Here is a 20,442-nt window from a genome sequence, read left to right as displayed (position 1 = left end):
CTGGATTAGATGGCATCGGCTGGCAATATTGAAAGAGAGGAAAACCACGTTAGCTTGAGCTTTAAGGGCCCAAAAAAGTTGACAGCAAAGAACTTAGTCAGCAACGGGCCAGTAACTTTGCCCGCGTCTGGCCGTTACCGCCGTCGCCGCGGGATAGCGCGAGGCACCGAAACCGAAACTATGCGGCCGGAGGACCTTTTGGTGGTGGGCTCTTCCAGAGTCACCATGCCTGCCGTTGCGCGCGCATCGGATGTCTACGAAAAAGACTGCACTAAACAACTTGGCTTATGGACAATTTTGACGATCGCTTTCCGTGCCGGGCACACCTCGACCCGGATCGCAGTGTTGAGTCCGTCTAAGTTACAACCTGTGAGTACCCTAATGCGTTCCAATTAAAAAGCGTGTGATGATACAGACTTAGATCGACCTTGACCGGTATGACCGGTATCAGCATGCCGCTTCGAATTATCCGGATTTCCAAATTTGCGTGGTCGACCTAACAATCCAGTTTTTACTGCTAGGTGTAGTTTGAAACAAAAATGCGCGTATCTTAGAGGCACAAAAGGAGAGTTGTGGCTGGCTGACTGAAGCACGATATTAGATGCCTTTGTGCGACTTTCTACGACGCATCAATACGGGCGAGTGACCACATCGTTGTCATGGCGGCCCTGACGGATGTTGACCGAGGCTATCTGTGGCTGTTTCATTCCAGTCTATGGTCAAGAACTGCAGCTCGAGTTTAACCTGCGTTTTCAGTCCCAGATACAAAGAAAATCTCGCACGTAAAATGTTTGGCACACATGCAATCGAGCCCATAAACAATGTACTTGCATATATATATAAACTTGAAGTAGGTGACACACGGTGAAAAAACAACACTTTAGTCCACCGTTTTTTCACCGTGTGTCACCTACTTCAAGTTTATGACCTACCGGGCCCATTCGAGCTACAACCCCCTCCCTATATATATATATATATATATATATATATATATATATATATATATATATATATATATATATATATATATCTTGTGAAAGAAGGCTATGTTGAGACGGCAAGGTCGTGACGGCAAGGCCAGCGATGCCTTGTCTAGCGTTTTTAATCCGATGACAAAACCCAGGCGCGTGCCGGAGCCGGCGCCGCGGGACGATGATGATGGTATGTACAAATGAAAGAGGAAGATCATGGCATGTACAAATTAAAGAACATCCACGGAAGGCTCACACAATCTGCCCGGGGGGTCGGAAGCGGCCAGCCTGGCCGCTCCTAAGTGATGCATCGCGGCGCACAAACGGTTTCAGGCGAGACACATGAACAATTTCAGTTCCACGGTGGCGTCGATCAGCTGGGGGATCAACAGGCGTCACTTTGTAGTTCACTGGGGAAGTTTGGCTTATGATCTCATAGGGACCTACGTAGCGGTGGTGGAATTTGTCACTAAGGCCAGAGGTGCGCAATGGTGTGTAAAGCAGTACTTCGTCACCAGGACGAAAAGAGACCACTCGATGTGTAGAATCATAGCGAGTCTTGCGGACTTTCTGGCACGCTGCCGTGTTGAGTCGGGCAAGATGACGGCATCTGGCCACACGAGATAAGAACTGGGTAGGTACTGATGTGGAGTAGTCGGGCGTAGAGAAGAAGGAAGCGTCGAAAATTGTAGTGGGAGGACGGCCATAAACAAGGAAAAATGGAGAGTAACCGGTAGTTCGCTGTACTGCTGTATTATAGGCGAATGTAACGAATGGTAGAATAGTGTCCCAATTTCGATGATCTGGTGTGATGTACATTGATATCATGTCCGACAAGGTGCGATGAAATCGCTCAGTCAGACCGTTAGTCTGGGGATGGTAGCTTGAGGTTGTCTTATGAAGGGTGGATGAGGCGTGAAGAACTTCGGCAACGACTTTCGATAAGAAGGCTGTACCGCGGTCACTTAGGAGCACCCGAGGAGCGCCATGTCGTAATACAATTGATCGCAAAAAGAAATTTGCTACTTCTTCAGCGGAACCAGTCGGTACAGGTGCTGTCTCAGCGTAACGTGTGAGGTGGTCGACAGCTGTTATAATCCAATGGTTACCCCCATAGGAGAGAGGTAGGGGACCATATAAGTCGATGCCGACTACGTCGAATGGCGTGGTGGGACAAGGAAGAGGTTGTAGAAGGCCAGCGGGCGAAGAAGTCAGCCGTTTGCGACGTTGGCACAGAGGGCAGGATGCGACGTATTTGGCAACGGTGGAAGATAAGCCAGGCCAAAAGAATCGTTTTCTCACGCGGTCGTAGGTTTTGTCAAAACCAAGGTGACCTGCAGTAGCGTCATCGTGCGCCAGTATACGTGGGCGAAGCACACGCGGCGCGACTGGGATCCAGCGAGTTCCATCAGGGCAATACACGTAGCGGAGTAGGATGCCATCTTCGAGCTTGAAATTGCTCAGCTGTCGGCGAAGCCTAGCATTGGGCGGGTCCGAAGCGCCGATAAGGCGGTCGATGATAGGACGGCAGTAGGCATCGGCTAATTGCTGTGAGCGGAAAGCGTGCTTGTTCTCAGAGTCGTCAAAACAAACGGTTGTGATATACGTCGGGCAAAGAGATGGTTGGCTCTGGTCAGAGGTGGAAATGAATTGTGAAGAAAAGCAGCAAGCGGATTCCGAAAGGGGACAGCGAGAGAGAGCGTCGGCGTCTTGGTGTTGGCGACCAGATTTATAAGTGATGTCGAAATGGTATTCTTGCAGGCGTAGAATCCAGCGACCAAGTCGGCCTGTCAAGTTTTTGAGTGAAGACAACCAGCAAAGAGCATGGTGGTCGGTCACAACTGTGAAGTGCCGACCGTATAGGTAAGGGCGAAATTTTTGGACAGCCCAGACGACAGCAAGACACTCCTGCTCGGTAATGGTGTAGTTTTTCTCAGCTGGAGTGAGAGTCCGACTGGCAAAGGCAATCACTTTCTCACGCGATGTTGCATCACGCTGCAGAAGTACAGCGCCAAGACCGTGACCACTGGCATCGGTGTGCAGGATAGTTGGAGCGCTGTCACTAAAGTGGGCAAGAACAGGATCTGATGTGAGGGCGTGCTTGAGGTCATTAAAAGCAGTTTCGCACTGCTCAGTCCACACGAAAGGGCTGCGTGCTTTAAGTAGCTCATGAAGTGGTGCAGCTATAGTTGCAAAATGCCTTATAAAACGCCGGAAGTAGGACGCGAGGCCGAGGAAACTGCGAAAATCTGTAATCCGTTGTGGACGAGCAAAGTTCAAGACCGCGATTATTTTTTCAGGATCTGGGCGAATGCCGTCATGGCTGACCAGATGTCCCAATATTCTAATTTCCTTCTGTGCAAAGTGGCACTTCTTGGTGTTGAGCTGAAGGCCTGCCGAAGCGAGACAGGTGAGGACTTCATTCAGGCGCGTGAGATGGTCATTAAAGGTTGCCGAAAAGATGACAATGTCGTCCAAGTAACACAAACAGGTTCTCCATTTGAGGCCACGAAGTACAGTGTCGATCATTCTTTCAAATGTGGCTGGTGCGTTACAAAGTCCGAAAGGCATAACATTAAATTCGTAAAGGCCATCGGGTGTTGCGAAAGCGGTTTTTTCTTTGTCGTCCTCGTGCATAGGTATTTGCCAATACCCTGAGCGAAGGTCCAAGGTCGAGAAATATTCGGAGCCTTGGAGGGAGTCAAGGGCGTCATCAATTCGCGGCATCGGATATACATCTTTGCGGGTAATTTTGTTGAGTGCGCGGTAATCAACACAAAAGCGTACCGAGCCGTCCTTTTTTTTAACTAGCACTACTGGGGAGGACCATGGGCTTGTTGAAGGACGAATTATATTGCGATGAAGCATGTCATTTACATTTTCTTCAATTACTTTTCGTTCAGAGAGGGAAACCCGATAAGGCCGTCGTCGAACGATAGAGTTACCTTCAGTAATGATGCGATGGTGCGCAACACTAGTCCGTCCCAGTGGTGTGGGAGTGGCATCAAAAATGGCTTGGTGGTGTCGAAGCAATGTCAGCAGTTCTTGGCGTTGGTTCGGCGTGAGTTTAGGATTAATAGTCTTTGCGAGAACAGAAAGAGAGACGTCTGACGAAACACGTTGCTGAGGCGGAGGGGCGGTGAGCACCATCAGGGAAAAAGGTTGAACATCCACCATACAATTCAGAGAAGTTCCTTTTGGGAGCACGAGGGATTCACGGGAAGTGTTAGTGGCCACTACTGTCGCTGAGCCGTTGTGGAACCGGACAAGACTTGACGGGAAGGCGATGCCGCGTGCAAGATGACTATATGATGGTGCTATGAGGACGTCCCCGTCAGTGATGTGTTCAGAAACAACAGTAAGTAGTTTTTCGCACTGAGGAGGCAAAACAGTATCAGCGGCGGCAACGAGGGGATGATGTCGTTCAGAAAAGTGAGATGAAAAATCGCTGTCTGTCATATGGATAACTCGGTCACCACAAGAAATTAACGCTGAAGCGGTTGACAAAAAATCCCATCCGAAAATCATGAGATGCGCACAAAGTGAGAGCACAGCAAACTGCACATGATGGCGGATGCCGTCGATAACAACTCGTACGGTGCACTTCGCTGAAGGGCGCAAAGGGACGTTATTGGCTCCACGGAGTTGAGGCCCATCATATGGGGTTGTCACTTTTCGCAAACGGTAGCACAAATCAGCGTGAATGACAGAAATTGCAGCCCCTGTATCAATCAAAGCTTCAACCGGTATACCTTCAGCGATAACACCAATAACGTTATACGGGCGATCAGGAGGACTTTTAGTAAGTTCGCAGCGTGCAGTTTGACCTCCGGAAACTGCAACACTTAGTTTTCCGGATGGCGGACCGGGAGACCGGTTGCGGGGCGGAGAGGGGAAACTGAGCGGCGGTATGGGGATGTGGACCGGCGTCGGGATACATGGTTCCCACGAGGCTCAGAGGAAGATACTGGAGGTGGGGAGGATCGTCGAGGTGGGCTTGGAATAGACCGGCGTTGATAATATGAGGTTGAAGGCATGTCGCATTCGAAGGTGTCGTAACCACGGCGCTCGTTCTGAAGGCGGCGACGACAGAAGCGGGATATATGTCCTCTAATTCCACAGTAATAGCAGACTGGTCGGGGGGGACGCCAAGGTGCGTAATTGGGTTGTGTCGGTTGAGCCATCGCCATTGCATTGATGTGATTGTATGTTGGTGCCGGTCGGGGTGGGGGATCCAAAGAAGGGGGGGATGCAGCGACGTGCGCGTAGGTCGGCGCTGGGCGGATTGCAGAAGGTTCGGATGTCAAAGGGCGGCTAATGGTAGCTAACTCTTCTTTAATCATGTTGCGGAGAACGGCGTCATTAGGAGGTGCGGAAGAATGATCGCACCCATGTCGACAGAAAGGATTGAGGGCTTGAAGCTCCTCGCGGATGATTGCTCGAATCATTGCCCGCAGATCAAAGTCAGCAGAGGTCGGAGCAGTTGCGAAGCCGGGCTGTAGTCGAGAGGACTGCAGCTGGTCGAGGCGTTGACAGGTCGTAATAATTGAATCGACACTTGAAGGATTCTGGGCAACTAAGGTGTGATATGCCATAGCATTGATCCCTTTTAAGACGTGGTGCACACGTTCAGGTTCCGTCATGGTGGGACTAATGCGCCGACAAAGTGCAAGAACAGCCTCTATGTAAGACGCATATGATTCGTCGGGACCTTGAATGCGGGAAGCGAGCTTGTTTCTCGCGATCTCAGACCGAACTGCCGGGTCGGCGAAGTATTGTCGGAATTGCTGTTTGAAAGTGGTCCAGTTAGTAGTGTGGGGTTCGCGATTAATGAACCAGTTTCTGGCGACCTCAATTAGATAGAACGAAACGTTGAGAAATTTTAAAGCATCGTCCCACCGGTTATAGGCACTGCAGCGTTCATATGTGTCGAGCCAGTCGTCCACGTCTTCGTCACGACGACCAGCGAACAGCGGTGGGTCGCGTTGACGTGTGGGCAGCCTTCTTTCACAAGTGGTGGAGGTCGAGTTCGATCCCCTTGCTGCCTCTCACTGGAGCTACGTTCCGGTCGTCGTTTGGCAACTACCACCATAATCATGTCCACCGAGAGCAATCCCGACCCGGCCGGACCCTCTACCTCAGCTGCGCCGACGCCTCCGACTCTACCCAGCACCTCCACCACTTGTGAAAGAAGGCTATGTTGAGACGGCAAGGTCGTGACGGCAAGGCCAGCGATGCCTTGTCTAGCGTTTTTAATCCGATGACAAAACCCAGGCGCGTGCCGGAGCCGGCGCCGCGGGACGATGATGATGGTATGTACAAATGAAAGAGGAAGATCATGGCATGTACAAATTAAAGAACATCCACGGAAGGCTCACAATATATATATATATATATATATATATATATATATATATATTACAGGATGGAAAGGAGTAACCAATAAAACGACGCATAATGATTATCAATGAGCAATAATTCAGCATGTGTGCTGCACGGAACTATAGGGCATTAGGATATCTACCCATCAGGCAGCTTCACTTGCTGAAACAATAAACACACAAAACCAGACATGAAACAATTGCCTGCCGTATAGTCTCCGTGGTAAACGTGGATTTACGCTAGTCTATCGATCTGATATTACTTCTCAGGTGGCGGAGAAATGAGGTCTACTCCGTGTTTATAGAATACAGCTGGTACAGCATTGCCAGCATCACTCTGACAATAACTTGCGGTTGCTGTGTATAGGTGTCGTTCCCTTAAACTTCAGAAATTCTTTTTTCACCATCATCATCATCAGCCTGACTATACCCACTGCAGGGCGAAGGCCTCTACCATATTCCTGCAATTAACCCGGTCCTGTGCTAGCTGCATTGACTTGACCCCTACGAACTTCTTAACCTTATCCGCCCACCTAACTTTTTGCCGCCCCTTGCTACACTCTCCTTCCCTTGGAATCCAGTTTGTTACCCTAAGCGACCATCGGTTATCCTCTCTTCGCACTACATATCGTGCCCATGTCCATTTCTTCTTCTTGATTTCGTTCCATGGCCCTCTGCGTTGTATTCAACTTAATCCCTTTTTACGTTCTATTGTTTATATCTGAGTTTTCGGTATGTGTAGTTAGTAATGTATTAGTGTTCCTAAATAGCAGCTTCAGTCAGCTCAAATGTGAAAACGTTTCTATGCCGACAATGGGCGCGGCACGCGTACATTTATCATTAGTTATTATTTAATTTTACAAGCTATAAGTGTGGTAACATATACCAATTTGAGAACTTCGCTTTAGTTTAGCACCTGGAGGACAACAGAGGCGTAGCGCTGTTTAACCGCCCCCTCTACCGGAAAGCCTGCCCAAGTTTATTTGTAGTGTTCAAGTCTGTCACCAGATGTCGTTACTTGTCCAACCTTCAGCACAAAACGGCCCGGCTTCCTGCTGCCGCGCTTCCCGAGCGTTTGCCTCAGTTGGGAGTTGTAAAGGCTCTGTAGTTTCCACGCGGCACGCTCGGCATACGCCTCCACAATTCGCTGAGCCCCTCACAGCCCGAAGTGACGATGGTTTTGAGAACGGCAACACTTTACCCTGCCATTGTTATCGTCTTGATCAGTGCGACGGAGTTTTCCGCCAGCGAAACTGGTAAGCGAACCGCTCTTCACATAACTCTTCGGTCGGACTTCACGCATGCTGCGAGAAACGCGTAACTCGGCCCCCATATGCGCCCAGGTCCTCCAAGGCTTCTAGAATTCTTCTTCCCGACTAAAGTTTCCATGGGTGACGAGATCATCGTCTCCTGCGTTGTGAGGAAAGGAACGCTGGGACCATATGAAATAACGTGGAGCAAGGACGGCAGCATTTTAGAGGACTCGGGCCGAGTGTCAGTGTCGTCCGCGCACTCCAGGAGCAGCGCCACACTGCGCATCGCTAGCCTCCACCCCGAGGACGTGGGAAACTACACATGCACTGCCAGCAACAGCTTCGGCAGCGACACTTTCACGGCGCCGCTCGTCGTACACGGTAAATTTGACTGATTTTCGAGCACACTACTGACGGTAAAGTCGAAACTCTCGGTATCATCATTGCAGCTACCTGCGTAGCCGCGCATGAGTTCGGAGCTTTAATAAGAGTTGTCCGATTTCCAAAAGAATCACAGTGAACAACTCTAGTCTCGCATCGTGGAAGGCAGTGCCCTAATGGTGTCCAAGTTCGTGATTCTCTGTCACGGGCCACATGAGTGCTCACTTTTAGTCAGGGATATATGGTCGCAAAGCTGGCTTTCAGAGCGCAACGGGAGAGTTCATTGCTGGCGATGAGCTTTCTGAGTTTTCTTAACACCGCTGCTATAGGTAGCGACACCAAAAAGGAAGAGAAAAAGGTGACTCAACACTGACACCTAAGGACCACCGTGGCAAAATGAATGAGGAGTTCAAAAGCAAAGGGAGAAAAATTCTAGGCGGCACTTTGGACCGCTAAATTGCGATGAGGCGACAGCCTTTGTTTGAAACAACGCTGATTTCGGCTTTATTGCGTCTGCTTCTATATGCTGTGTGGTGCGTCGTTCGAAGAAGCGCCAAATGAAATTCGCAGCACGAATTCCTGGGTCGGGCACCTGGCGGGAATCTCGCGAAGTGTGACACTTCTAGCAGAAGCATGCGCCCACGGACGAACAAGCACGATACTATAAAGCTAGGCTTTCGAATCGAAAGTGCAGGTATCTACAGCGCGGCGCCTAAGGCATTGCATGGCATGGCTCAGGAGTGCGCGTATAATGAAGGACAACAGGTTCATCTGCACAGTCTCCGTTTCACGGCATTCGTCTTTGGCGCCCCTTTTGATTTATCCGTCCGCCGAGAGGTGGCGGTAGTTGTCCAACTCCACTCCGCGATGGGCGAATTCCACACTTGGTTCATATACTTGTCCCGAGATTCAGTCGCACTGCTGACTCCGACTCGCGCGGGTGCTCTTCTGCGGGAACCTGCTAGTATGTCCCGATTCCTCACGTTCGCCTACTACATTGCACAGTTCTTTGTCTTAGCGTCCATGGACCGGCACACCCCCACCTCAGGTATGCCATCTTTGTTTTCCGTCCACTCAGCGAGTGGATTTGTAAAGTAGGATTGCGAGAACTCCGTACACTGATAAAACGTTTCAATTATAATTACTAAAAAGGGAAACACAGACATTTCCGGAAGTTTAAAACGCATGCTGCATGGCCTAATATTCGTTCATTCAATGCGATATTGTCATGAGAATAAAATTCGCATATATTGCTAGGACAAATGAACTTAAATGGAAAGAGGGAGGTATGTTATAGAATTACTTTGGTAGTAATCAGTTCTGCTCACCCTAGGTAACAGCAAGCGCTTGCTATTCCAGACGCCCCGAAGATAAAGGAGTTCAAATTTCCCGCCAGCATCTCACCCGGCGATACGGTCGTCGTCAGCTGCGTTATCAGAAAGGGAAGCACGGGACCGTTCGATCTCTCTTGGCTGAAAGACGGAGGGTCCATTGAGCCGAAGGCAGGCCTCACTGTGATGTCACCCAAGGGAGGTCCCGTATCAATGCTGACCATCGTGGACGTTTCTGTCGGAGACAGCGGCAACTACACGTGCGTGGCTCAGAATGCGGCCGGGAGTAATCGCTTCTCTGCGTTCCTCGCCGTCACAGGTAATCGATCGAAGCCTCGCTGCAGTGGAAAACTATTTTGCACTCTGAAGACCTTTTGGAAATATAATATTACCCTCGTGGTCGACGCATTGTCGGCGGAAAGTGTTTCAACCAGCGCCTCCTCTATGCTTGAGGCGCTGGTTTCAACACATATAGACGACTACTCATGCCGCTCGCTCGCCTCTCCAGGTCCTAACACCACATCAATATGAGCCGCTAGCGCTCTCTGCTTTTACCTCGCAGTTTTCTCTTCCCGGTTCCCTTATGCCCTTTCATAATATAGTCTCCTTTCGCGAATGCACGACTGAGACGACATCACCATTGGTCCTCTCTGTGTCGGGTGAACTGCTTGCGCGAATGTCCACCGTCCAGGAAGGTCACGCGTTGGTTCCGTGCCGTGTTATTGTTCGTAAGAACGGCTCTCTTACAGTTTCTGTTGCAAGGCTGTGAAGGAAGAATAATTACGAAGAGAGTTGTGCTTCCCGAGTGGAACAGCTTGACGATAACCAGGCGTGGCGCGTAAGCGCCAACGGTATACGCAGAATACTGACAGCGCTACACTGAAGTACGCCCCTGCCCTTTCATGGGAGCAGCAACTCGGCAGTTTGCACGCCTCTAGAGAGATGAAGTCTTCACCTGGACACCAAGACCCAACCTTTGGGACAGCAGACATCGGGATAAGCGCCCCTTTTGTTTGTCTGCCCCGTCTTCCTTTGCTTTGTCGATATGGCATCCTGCGGCTATGCTTGTGAACCATCGCAGCAATTTTCCTGATTTTTTTTTCACGACTCCGCCTATGTTTGCGCTTCTAATTACTGATAAGTAATATTGCATGATGTATTAATCGGCAATGTATGAAGTGTATAATGTTTTATAGTGGAGTTCGCAGCCGGTTCAGGGCTGGCGAGATTTGTCGAATCGCATCTACAGGAACGCAGCACTTAGCAAAGTGTGCTGGCCATCCACAGAGCGATGTACTGTCGTGAGCAATATGAGCAGGAACACGCGAGCGCGTGGGAAATAGCCTCGAAACCGACGTGGGGCGATGCGTTGCGGCCGCTGTAGGAAACAAAGTGGAAAGGGCGCCGCGGTTCCGCCAACTGTCGGCACTCCCGCCTCACTAGCGTTGCTGCGTAATGGCAGCTGATTGAGTGTCACCGGGCGCTAGCGATGATAAGGCGGTTATGTCATGCAGAGCGTGGACCGTGCTGTCTGTAGTTGAGCGCAAAATATCTCTAGCTCTCTTTTTATCATACTTGCGGAACGTATCGCAATGATACCGGCGTGATACTAGAGAGTTTTAGCACTGCGTACGTAAGCATACGCAGAACCCTTGCGTACGTAGGCGGCCTGCGTGCTGCTTACTGCGCATGCGTCATACGCATCACGATTTTGCGTACTGCGTATACGTTGCTCGCGTACGCAGAAATCCCTACCTCTGCGTGCGTTCGCTGAACCGTCTGCGTGTTGCTCTCGCGTATGAGAAAGCTCGACAGACACTTTTGGCTATATGGCCGCGCATGATAAGCAGCAAACACGCAGCGCGTGTTCGTTTCTTTTCTTTTCATTGCAGGCGATTTGACGTTTCGCAAGAAGTAAAATCTAATTCATTTGTTGCTCCGCAGTAGAAGGCGCGGATTGCCTTATGCGACGCACAAATTGTTTTCTATGAATGCGCTGCGCGAACGCTCGAACTTCTAGCTGGTGTATTTCGTCGCCAGGATCTCTGAAACTTGAAGCAGTAAGTACCAAGTTTCCCATTGGCTTTACACCTATAGACAACCGCAGTATTCAAGAATATGTGGAAGCGAAAGATTTCAAAGCCATTTTATGACTTCACGGGGGCACCTATGATTTGGGTTTTGGTATAGAGCAACTACAAACATCCTAGAACAGACTGTGAAAATATGAAATGCCATATCAAAGACGGGGTATCTATATAACGCTGCGTGACTTATAGGGGTACGAGCTGGTAGGGACCTTAGAAAACATGTAAACACAACTTACCGCAGTATCTTTCTTGTTTAGTACAGTACCAATGGAGGCTGCTTATCATTAAATGTTGGCGAGTGCTTTGAATAAATGTGTGACAAAGTATGCTGAGTCCTTCCGAGGGTAATCTATTTATAAACGGTGCAAAAATATGTGTTGTGAAGCCGTACATACCCCACACACGCTCGCTATGCGCTGGGTGCTTCTCCCAATCGCGGAAGCTTCTCGTATACAGCTGCCGTATGTACTAAATTTTCTTAATACCTTTCATTCAAAGTAAGCAGCCCATAGACAAAACTACATTCAAAAGGCATTTTTAAACTTCGGAGGGGAACGGTCCATTGTAGCAGACGGCGGCGCAGCCGACGCTCTATTCTATCGCAGACGACGCCGGCGACCGCGAATGACATTCGTGTGAGCAGACGGACTGTTGGTTGTCTGCTGTTGTGCACGGTTCGTTTTTCGTGCCGAGCGATGACTGCTTTTAGCTTAAAAGCTTGTATCAATTGAGCAGCCGCCTATAAGAGGGAACGTTAAAACTTTCGGAAAAGCAGACAGCTAAATTTCAGGCGTATGCAGGTTTTTACAACGCAGATTCATCGAGGCGCGTTAAATATTGTTTGGCTCCAAAAAAGCTGTAGCATATTTTGTCATACTTTTTCTTCAAAACATTCGCTAACTTTTAACCATCTGCCGTGTTCATTGGGGCTGGCCTAAACCGGAAAATTATTTTGGTAAGTTTTCTTTGCCTATGGGCCATGGTGTCGACTTTTACGGCATACGTTTCGTGGCATTTTAAATATACTCCGCCTCTCTAATGAGACTTCGTATAGTTTCGCAGTGTATTCTCCGAGGTTCATAGTTACGTTCCACTGAATGATGACATCATAGGCGCACTTTTAACTCGGAAAACTACTTTGGCATGACATTGTTTCTTTCGGAAAAACGGTTTGCTTCTTCGGATTTAAAATTTGCACGGGGTTGCATTGTAAATTTTCGTTTTCTACTACGTTTGCTGGGGGTAGTGCTCCGATTCGGTTAAAGTTATTAATTATATCCTCATCCTCTGTAACAACGACGAACCAATTCAGCACCTTTGCAGCATGGGTTCCATCTCTCGCCTGTCGGAAAAACAAAGAAGCAGGAGTTCCTGCGCTGGAAAATTCAGTTCTTGAATGGCTGCGGGATGGCACTGCACAGGCCACTGCGCTTGCCGCGTTAGCTTTCAGACACCTGCGTACGTATACGCTTCCGCCCTACTAAAAGTCCTTCTGTGGCATGTACGCGACCGTGGCGTAGCGTTCCGCAAAGTACGTGGGCTGTGCGTACGTAGCGCTCACTACGCAGTACTAAAACTCTCTACTGTGGCGCCTGTAATAGCGCTCGCACGCAGGAAAAAGCAGGGTTGTTTTGTTATGCGTGTTTTTCTATGTCTCGGTTATTGTGAAAAAAGAAAAGTTGTACGCAGCAGTGAATTTAAAGGTTTTATTAGACGATTGCTTAATGGTAACAAAATTTTCATCCACACAGAAAGTATCCCAATACATCAGTGTTACAGCTTGACCTTTCCTTGCAGGCTTCATGCGTTAATAACGGGTCATGGCTCCGCCTGCTTGAATGACGGCCTCCATTCTTTTTGGCAGAGACACCTCGATGAAGGCTTTGTCATCTTGTAGATGTTTCCACTCGCACTTTATGGCTTCCCGCAGTTCACCACTGGTCCAAGGAGAGTCTTGAAAGGTTAGCCTTCACACGTGCCCAAACATGTTCTATGATGTTCATGTCTGCACCCTTCGCACACCACTCCAAGCTCCTTACCCCTAGTTCGCCTAAAAGACGTGCCACGACCTTTGCTGTGTAAACGGGAGACAAGTCCTGCTGGAATAGATAATACCCATCCGGGTGTGGACCATTCAGTGCATAGGGGATCATCTCGTGCTCCAGCAATGTGCAATATGCAGAACTCGTAAATCTCCCAGGGATTCTTACAATGGGACTTAGGCCATCCTGCGAAATAGCCGCCCACACGTTTACTGACGTGCGTCCACTTGCGGCCACCTGCTTGACGTTCTGCGGAGAGAAGCGCGTATTCTCCATGCGCCACACTCTTCTGTGCTGGTCCCAGCGGCTTGAGAACGTACATTCATCAGAGAAGATGACATATTTCCAATCCTCGACCTTCCAGCTGCGGTGATCGACAGCGAACTTTAGGCGAGCAGTCTTGTTGGCAACTGTGAGAAGGGGCTTCTGAGCAGCGATACGACTACGGAGGGCGGCTTCCCTTAGCCTTCGCCGCACCGTGCTGTCGCTTACATGTTCCAGGGCAAGAGTACTGCGCACCTCCTTCGCATTTAGAAATGGCTTCTCGTTGACTGCAGCAACAATTTGTAGGTCTTGATCCGCCGACGTGGCGCGAGGTCGCCTCTCGTGCGGCGCATCCTTAATGCGTCCTTCATCTCGGTACGCCTGCACTATCCTGTTGACAGTGTTCAACCGGCAGCCCGTGAAGGCAGCAATGTTTCGCTGCGAGTAAGCTTTCTTCGACAACTCAACGACTTCTTCCCGCTTATTCAACGGCACTCGAGACATCGCAGGACGCTGAAACACACTTCTAACCGCGGGCAGTCGTGGTCTCCCTTATAAGCATTTGCCACGAAAAAGAAATTAAAGATGTGCGTCGGCCGTGACGTAGCGTTTTTACTTCTTTTCTTGTTCATCAAAGATTCGAACGTTTCCATGAAAGGTGCGACTGGCCTTACGATAGACCTTTTAAGAAGTCGGCCAGAAAATATTCCCTGTCGCATGCTTGCAAATATCTAAGAGTCGGGTCTGACCGCTCCACATTCGCACACTCAAAGAAAAAAGGAACAAAAAAGGTTAACAGCGGTATTTTGCGCTGAACTACAGACAGCGCGGTCCACGCTCTGCATGCCATAACCGCCTTATCATCGCTAGCGCCCGGTAACGCAGCATAACGCAGCAACGCTAGCGAGGCGGGAGTGCCAACAGTAGGCGGAACCGCGGCGCCCTTTCCACTTTGTTTCCTACAGCGGCCGTAGCGTGTCGCCCCTTGTCGGTTTCGAGGCTTTTTCCCATGCGCTCGCGTGTTCCTGCTCATATTGCTCACGATAGATACTTGCAGTTTTCCAGCATCCGACCAGCCTTCCATTAATCTAAGCCAATGTCAATAAATGTGTTCATCATCATCATCTAGCATCGGTAAAGGGGACCACAAGAGGTGCAAGCTATTAGACGCTTATTTTGGTGTACGGCTAACTCAAAATAATGCGACAAGCAGCAGCTGGTTACGCGAGAACATACGCACCCTCCTACCCTCAAACACGCAGATAAAAAAATTTACAAGCAAACAAAAGGCAAAAACGCAGTACTAATGTCCGTGACTGCTCTTCGCCACTATGAAAACACTCATATACAAATTATTATCCTCAATGCATACGTGATCTCCGACGAAAGTTTCTTGCAAAACGTCGTGGCAAATCTACCGTACCACGAATACATTTTTTTGGCTAGTATACGTATTTGCGTCACCTTGTTACCAGCGTTTCCAAACTGGACATATTAAAGCGGAGAGTCCCGCCTCAAATATGAACATAAATGTTAGTATTCTACAGGAAAAAAAAAGAAAAGAATCTGCCACCGAATAATAAATTTCATTCTTTATTAAAAACACTGAGGGCATGGGCGGAACGCCTGCTTTCAAACGAAGCTCTAACCTCGAAGGTTCATTTTTCTATGTGGATAAAAAGAAGAACAATTCCTGGAAAAGGTTGTATAGGTGCAGCTTAACCAAACCGCCTCCCCCCTTGCCGTTGTTGCGGTGGTTAAGTTAAATGAACGTGAGAGACAACGGTATCATGATGTGTAAGTAAAGACGCAACCTAAATATTAAGAAATAATTTGTAGCACCAAAAGAGACGCTGTTGACAGAGAGCATGCTTTAATATGAAATACATAAACAAAGGAACGAGATATTCAAGAAAGAATAAATGTTCGCGGGACACCAGCCACACCAGAAGCCTTGCGGTTAATAACGGGAGCCATGAAAGACACGTCGTCTCATATAACTCTCATCTCGACTTACTCCAGTTGACGGACACCGAAAAAGCTTAGCGGACGTTTTCTTTCTTTTTTTTCTGTAAGAATTACACATTAGGGCTTCAGTCAGCAAAGATAATTGAAAAACCCATTTTCCAACAGTCGTTCTGAAATCAAACACGGCATTGACAGGCACGTGGTTGATTTGCGCGGGAGAACGGCACATATTGGTTCAATCATCGCCCACGCTATGGCGCTAGTTGTCCGTTGAGTGAGCTGTGCGGGCACACCATAGTCGCCCGTCTCTCGCTCAGAAGTCCGCACACAGTTCAGCGACTAGCAGCGGCCGGCCGCAGCATCGGAGGATGGAAGCGCTGTCAAAAGACGCTTCTACGAAGTTCTTTTCCAAGTTGACGACGGCATTCCTCGTGGCATTCACGCTCTCCGAATGGCCATCAGCAGCATCATCTGACGGTATGTTGGTTCAGACTACTCGAACTTGAAGTCTTGAATTACTGTACCACCACGCAGCGTTTCTACCTACGATCCAAGCGCCCAAGCCACGTAGCGACGGCTTCCAGCTCAACCTGGCTCTGGGCGACGATGCCATCGCTAGCTGCTTTGTGTCAAAAGCCCACTGGCATGGAGAACGGCTGCAGATCGTCTGGACAAAGGAGAACGGCGATGATCTTTCGGCTAATCGCCGGGTATCATTTCTGAGGCCGTCCGAAAGCAGCGTCACGCTGGCCATAAGGGAAGTTCGACGTGAAGACATTGGCAACTACACCTGCGTCGTTTCGTCTGGTGCTGCATCGTCCAATGTCACGGTACCTCTGACGGTGTCCGGTGAGCCCTCTTTCACTTTGTGTTCTACTCTGCTGCTCATCGTTACGCCACGCGTCACCACTTAGTTCCAGCAGTGTTACAACGGAAGCCCAATCGGCTGTTCCCAGTCGGGAGCCCGGAGCCCAATCGGACGCAACGACCCGTACTGTGTGCATTCCCGGAATGGCATTTGATGTGTTTGGCTCAGAGCAGGTGTTCTGCGGCATGGTGATGCGTACCTTAGCGTTGTTTTCGTTAGTGGTTATCCGAACTACGTAGACGGGGACACGCACGCCGCTGCTCTCCTGGCCTCTCTTACATTGCAGCCTGTGTAGACAGGGCGCAGGTTCCGTTACTCGGGCCCGAACATGAAGGTAAAGGCGCAGCACTGACGTGTCCAAAATTTTTCCCACTCCTAACCCCCTTCTCTCGTTTGTACAGGGCCGCACTGTATATCTTTTTCATTCAGATTATTCAGTCGTTACGCGCATCAATCATCAAGTATTGCAATCAGGGATGTACAACTGATTACTTGCGATCAATTACATTTGACTTGAATTTGGCAATGTGTTGATTAGCTTCTGTAACAGGCGGCGTGATGAAGCAATGCGTTTTCTACAACTGGTACTACAAATCAGTTATTACTTCGTCTCTGGAGAAACTAGCAGCCATCGTAATAACTACGACAACCTAAACTTGGTTCGGATATGCAAGACTCACCGGATTTCATTTGACTACACCCCCGACCTGCGGTTCCCATTTCTCCCTGGCGTACGACACAATGAAATGTCCTTTTTGGTGGACTTGAGCTTTTTTCTGTCCGCCTCAGAGCGCGAACAACGACGAGGCGCGGCGCACAGTTCAACAACGAGCCTGCGCGCGACGGCTTCACACGTTAGAGCAGTGCTCTATAAAGATAATACTGAGCGGGTGTCGATTCTGATGTTTTAACCCTCATAAAAGTATTCGTCAACATTCTTTAGACTTCCTATAGACTTTCAGCAGTCTTTTCACAAGAAATCAATAGAATGCTAAGAAAACGTTTGAAGGAAAGAAGGAAACGTAAAAAATCGCAATATGGTGGAAAAAAAGTTGAGCTATTGGCGAAAGGTAAAAAAAAAACATCAATTGTAACACTAACGGTCAACTCGCACCGGTGGCTCATTTCACTAGCCCGTGATGTTTTTATCTTCTAAGTGGACATCACGTAATCGCAATATACTGTATATTTGTATTGTAGAATTGCGTTTTATACAATAAAATATTGTATATTGTGTAGTATACATTTTAATTGTGCTATTACTTTCCTGGCCTCTAACTGGCCACTGATATGTGACAGTTCATATGAGGTAATTACAGCTCTAATCGATCGGTCACTGGTTTCCTGTAACGTCTACAAGACTGATTACAGGTCGTGAAATGAGGTTACTGTGTAATGAACAAACAGGAGATCCGCAAACCGTGCAGCATGGTAGGCGTCATCGTTACACGAAATACTAATAACGTCAAGCCGAACACTGTTGTAGTCCTTAATTCGTGGAAGAAATCATTAATATCTTAAGGTGTCGTCTCCAAGAAAAATTAGGATTTTCACATAACGCTACCATTTTCGTCATATGTATGACAGTGATCCACGGCGCACTTTTCTCCTCTTCTTTTTTCATGTATTTAAAAACGAGACATTTTTGCCGCGTATTTTTGCCGATACGTTTACTTTCATTACTATTTGATTATATAGAAATGTTCAGCCTCTAACTGTCCGGTGTACTGCCGAGTTAGGAAGGGGTCTCTCTCTTTGTTTACCAGCCATGCACAAACTCGATTCTCCAGTTTATTCAATGACTCTCCTTGTTATTTCCTTTTTGGGAGCGCACCCTGATGCACGTTGTGGCCGCATTTCCACCTCCACGTTTATAAACGGGCTAATTTAGCCTCCCTTTCTCATAGTTACTTCTGCACCAAGCCGGATATATAACCACATTTGTTATATTTCTTACTTTATTAGGCGAAAAAGCGTTTCTAGCCTATATGTCGGCGGGGTCCTGTGTACAGAACGTGTCCGAAGCCGCTGTGTCGTTCTCAGAAGAATTAGGATCAAACGTACGGTTGCGATCAATACGGGGTGATATGAGGATGCAGCAGAAAAAAAATGGTTAATAGGTTGATTAGTTAATTAGAGCCAACAATGTAAAAATAAAATCAAGCAGACGTCAAATTAGCCATACGACTTATGTCGACGTCCAAGGGATGTGGCGTAACGCTAACCAAAATTGGATGTGTTTATGAATTAATGAGCGAAATAATGCGTGATAGTGATCAGAAGTGTGTAATGAGTCAAAATCTCGCGTCGGCGAGATTTGTCAGCAAGATGTGTCAGCGAGGTTCCACGAGTGACAGATACTGCGCCTTTCCCTGTAAACCAATTATCGAACGCCGGTGAACTTTGACGCGTTTAACGGAATGCTGGTTGTGTTCGACAAGAGGCACGCGATGTACCGTGTGCAGCAGGAACGCTCAGGTTCGCATTTCTCCACTGCAGATTCGGCATATATACAGTTATATATAAGACTAAATAGTCTTATAATACATGTTGCTGCGCACCACACTAAACTGCAAGCGATGCGCACTAAAGTTACAAAATATGTGAAGCATACAATGCTTCCTTTCTCCCTCCAGGTCGTGTTCCCCGGCAAGGATAGTTTTTAAATCAGCCGACAGGTGCCGCTAGTTGTCCGCAAAGAGGTGCACTTCCTCGTGTTTCCGTAGCACGGAGAGGGCAACACGGCTTTCACTCGTTTCATAGCAGTACGTTCGCGACCACGACTTTGGCAGCGACGCATTTAGAGTTCAGCGCTTGCCTCCTGAACACGATATGCCTTCTGTCACCTTCATCATCGCCAATGCGTTGTTACTACTGGTACTTCTCGCTCTTGTGGAGACAACGGAAAGTAATGACGGTGAGCCTTAATCAGAGCTTCTTCACCGTTTTATCGTTCACTGATCGGCCGAGTTTGCTTACTGCTCTCTTCTAAATCTCCTCACTGCAGGCCTGCCAAAGCTTAGGGAGTTTTCCTTTCCACCCGAAGTCACCCTAGGCGAAGAGGTACTAGTCAGCTGTGTGGTGAAAAAGGGTTCAGTGGGACCGCACCAAGTCGCGTGGCTCAAAGACGGCAAAGAGCTTGAGAAGACTGATCGCGTGAGCGTATTCGCCCAGTTCAAGAGTAGCGCCACAGTACGCATCGCCAGCTTGCTTCCTGAAGATGTTGGCAACTACACCTGCGTAGCGAGCAACCCCGTCGGCAGCAGCAGCTTCACGGCATCTCTCGTCGTACACGGTAATACCGCTGACACATTGACCGCCTCGCTCCTGGCATGCCAAGGAAAACAGAGAAAGGGACTAGGCAGGACAGAAGCATCGTTCTCTATTTGAGCCTTAACCTAGTCTGATACCTACCTAAAGCCGTGTTTCCCTTGTGCCGTTTGACATATGTGCATGCTGCCCGCTTCGGAACGTTTCCAGTAGCCGTTTTGAACGTCATTACCTCGATTTATTTCAATGAGCTGCGGCTGGGTACAGTCTCTCGAAATTCCCTTACTTATTACTGGCCGCCGCGGTATGCGCTGAAAAGAAACGGCACAAACATACCCGATGCCTGCGCGACAGCTTTGGTCTGTACGGCAGGTATGATATTCTGATATTTTCTTTTTTTCATTCTGACCTCCACAGCTTGCTTCCGAGCTAGCAGTTTCCAACAGAAAAAAGCTGACAACTGTTTTAATTTAAGTTAACGTCTGTTGGCTGCGACATAAGAGTCTTCGGCGTCGGCGACTGCTGTGGGAACTAATGGAAATTTACTGGACTCGCACTTTCTGGCCGATAACTGCACGACTGACTCATGCATGCGTACAATGATGTCAGTCTGCTTCTTCTAG

The 20,442-nt window shown here is 48.6% G+C and overlaps 2 protein-coding genes and 1 long non-coding RNA gene across 7 annotated transcripts in view; 2 read left to right on the top strand and 1 right to left on the bottom strand.

Annotated features, from left to right (window-relative positions):
* The window catches only part of LOC146179223 (uncharacterized), a 294,299-nt gene that overhangs the window by 70,912 nt on the left and 202,945 nt on the right, over nucleotides 1–20,442 (bottom strand). The window lies entirely within an intron of this gene.
* LOC146179229 (cell adhesion molecule Dscam1-like) overlaps nucleotides 1–20,442 on the top strand; it is a 185,462-nt gene that overhangs the window by 81,656 nt on the left and 83,364 nt on the right. The window lies entirely within an intron of this gene.
* On the top strand, nucleotides 7,369–8,033 carry LOC146179231 (palladin-like). The gene is made up of 2 exons (XM_084579852.1): nucleotides 7,369–7,608; nucleotides 7,696–8,033. Exons 1-2 carry the CDS (start codon nucleotides 7,527–7,529, stop codon nucleotides 7,998–8,000), a joined length of 387 nt encoding a protein of 128 aa, XP_084435978.1. The 5' UTR covers nucleotides 7,369–7,526; the 3' UTR covers nucleotides 8,001–8,033.

This window comes from Amblyomma maculatum, chromosome 9 (genome assembly GCF_055883805.1).
Source record: "Amblyomma maculatum isolate TAMU_Amacu chromosome 9, ASM5588380v1, whole genome shotgun sequence".
NCBI classification, from domain to species: Eukaryota; Metazoa; Arthropoda; class Arachnida; order Ixodida; family Ixodidae; genus Amblyomma; species Amblyomma maculatum.
This window is presented reverse-complemented; position numbering and strand designations above follow the sequence as displayed.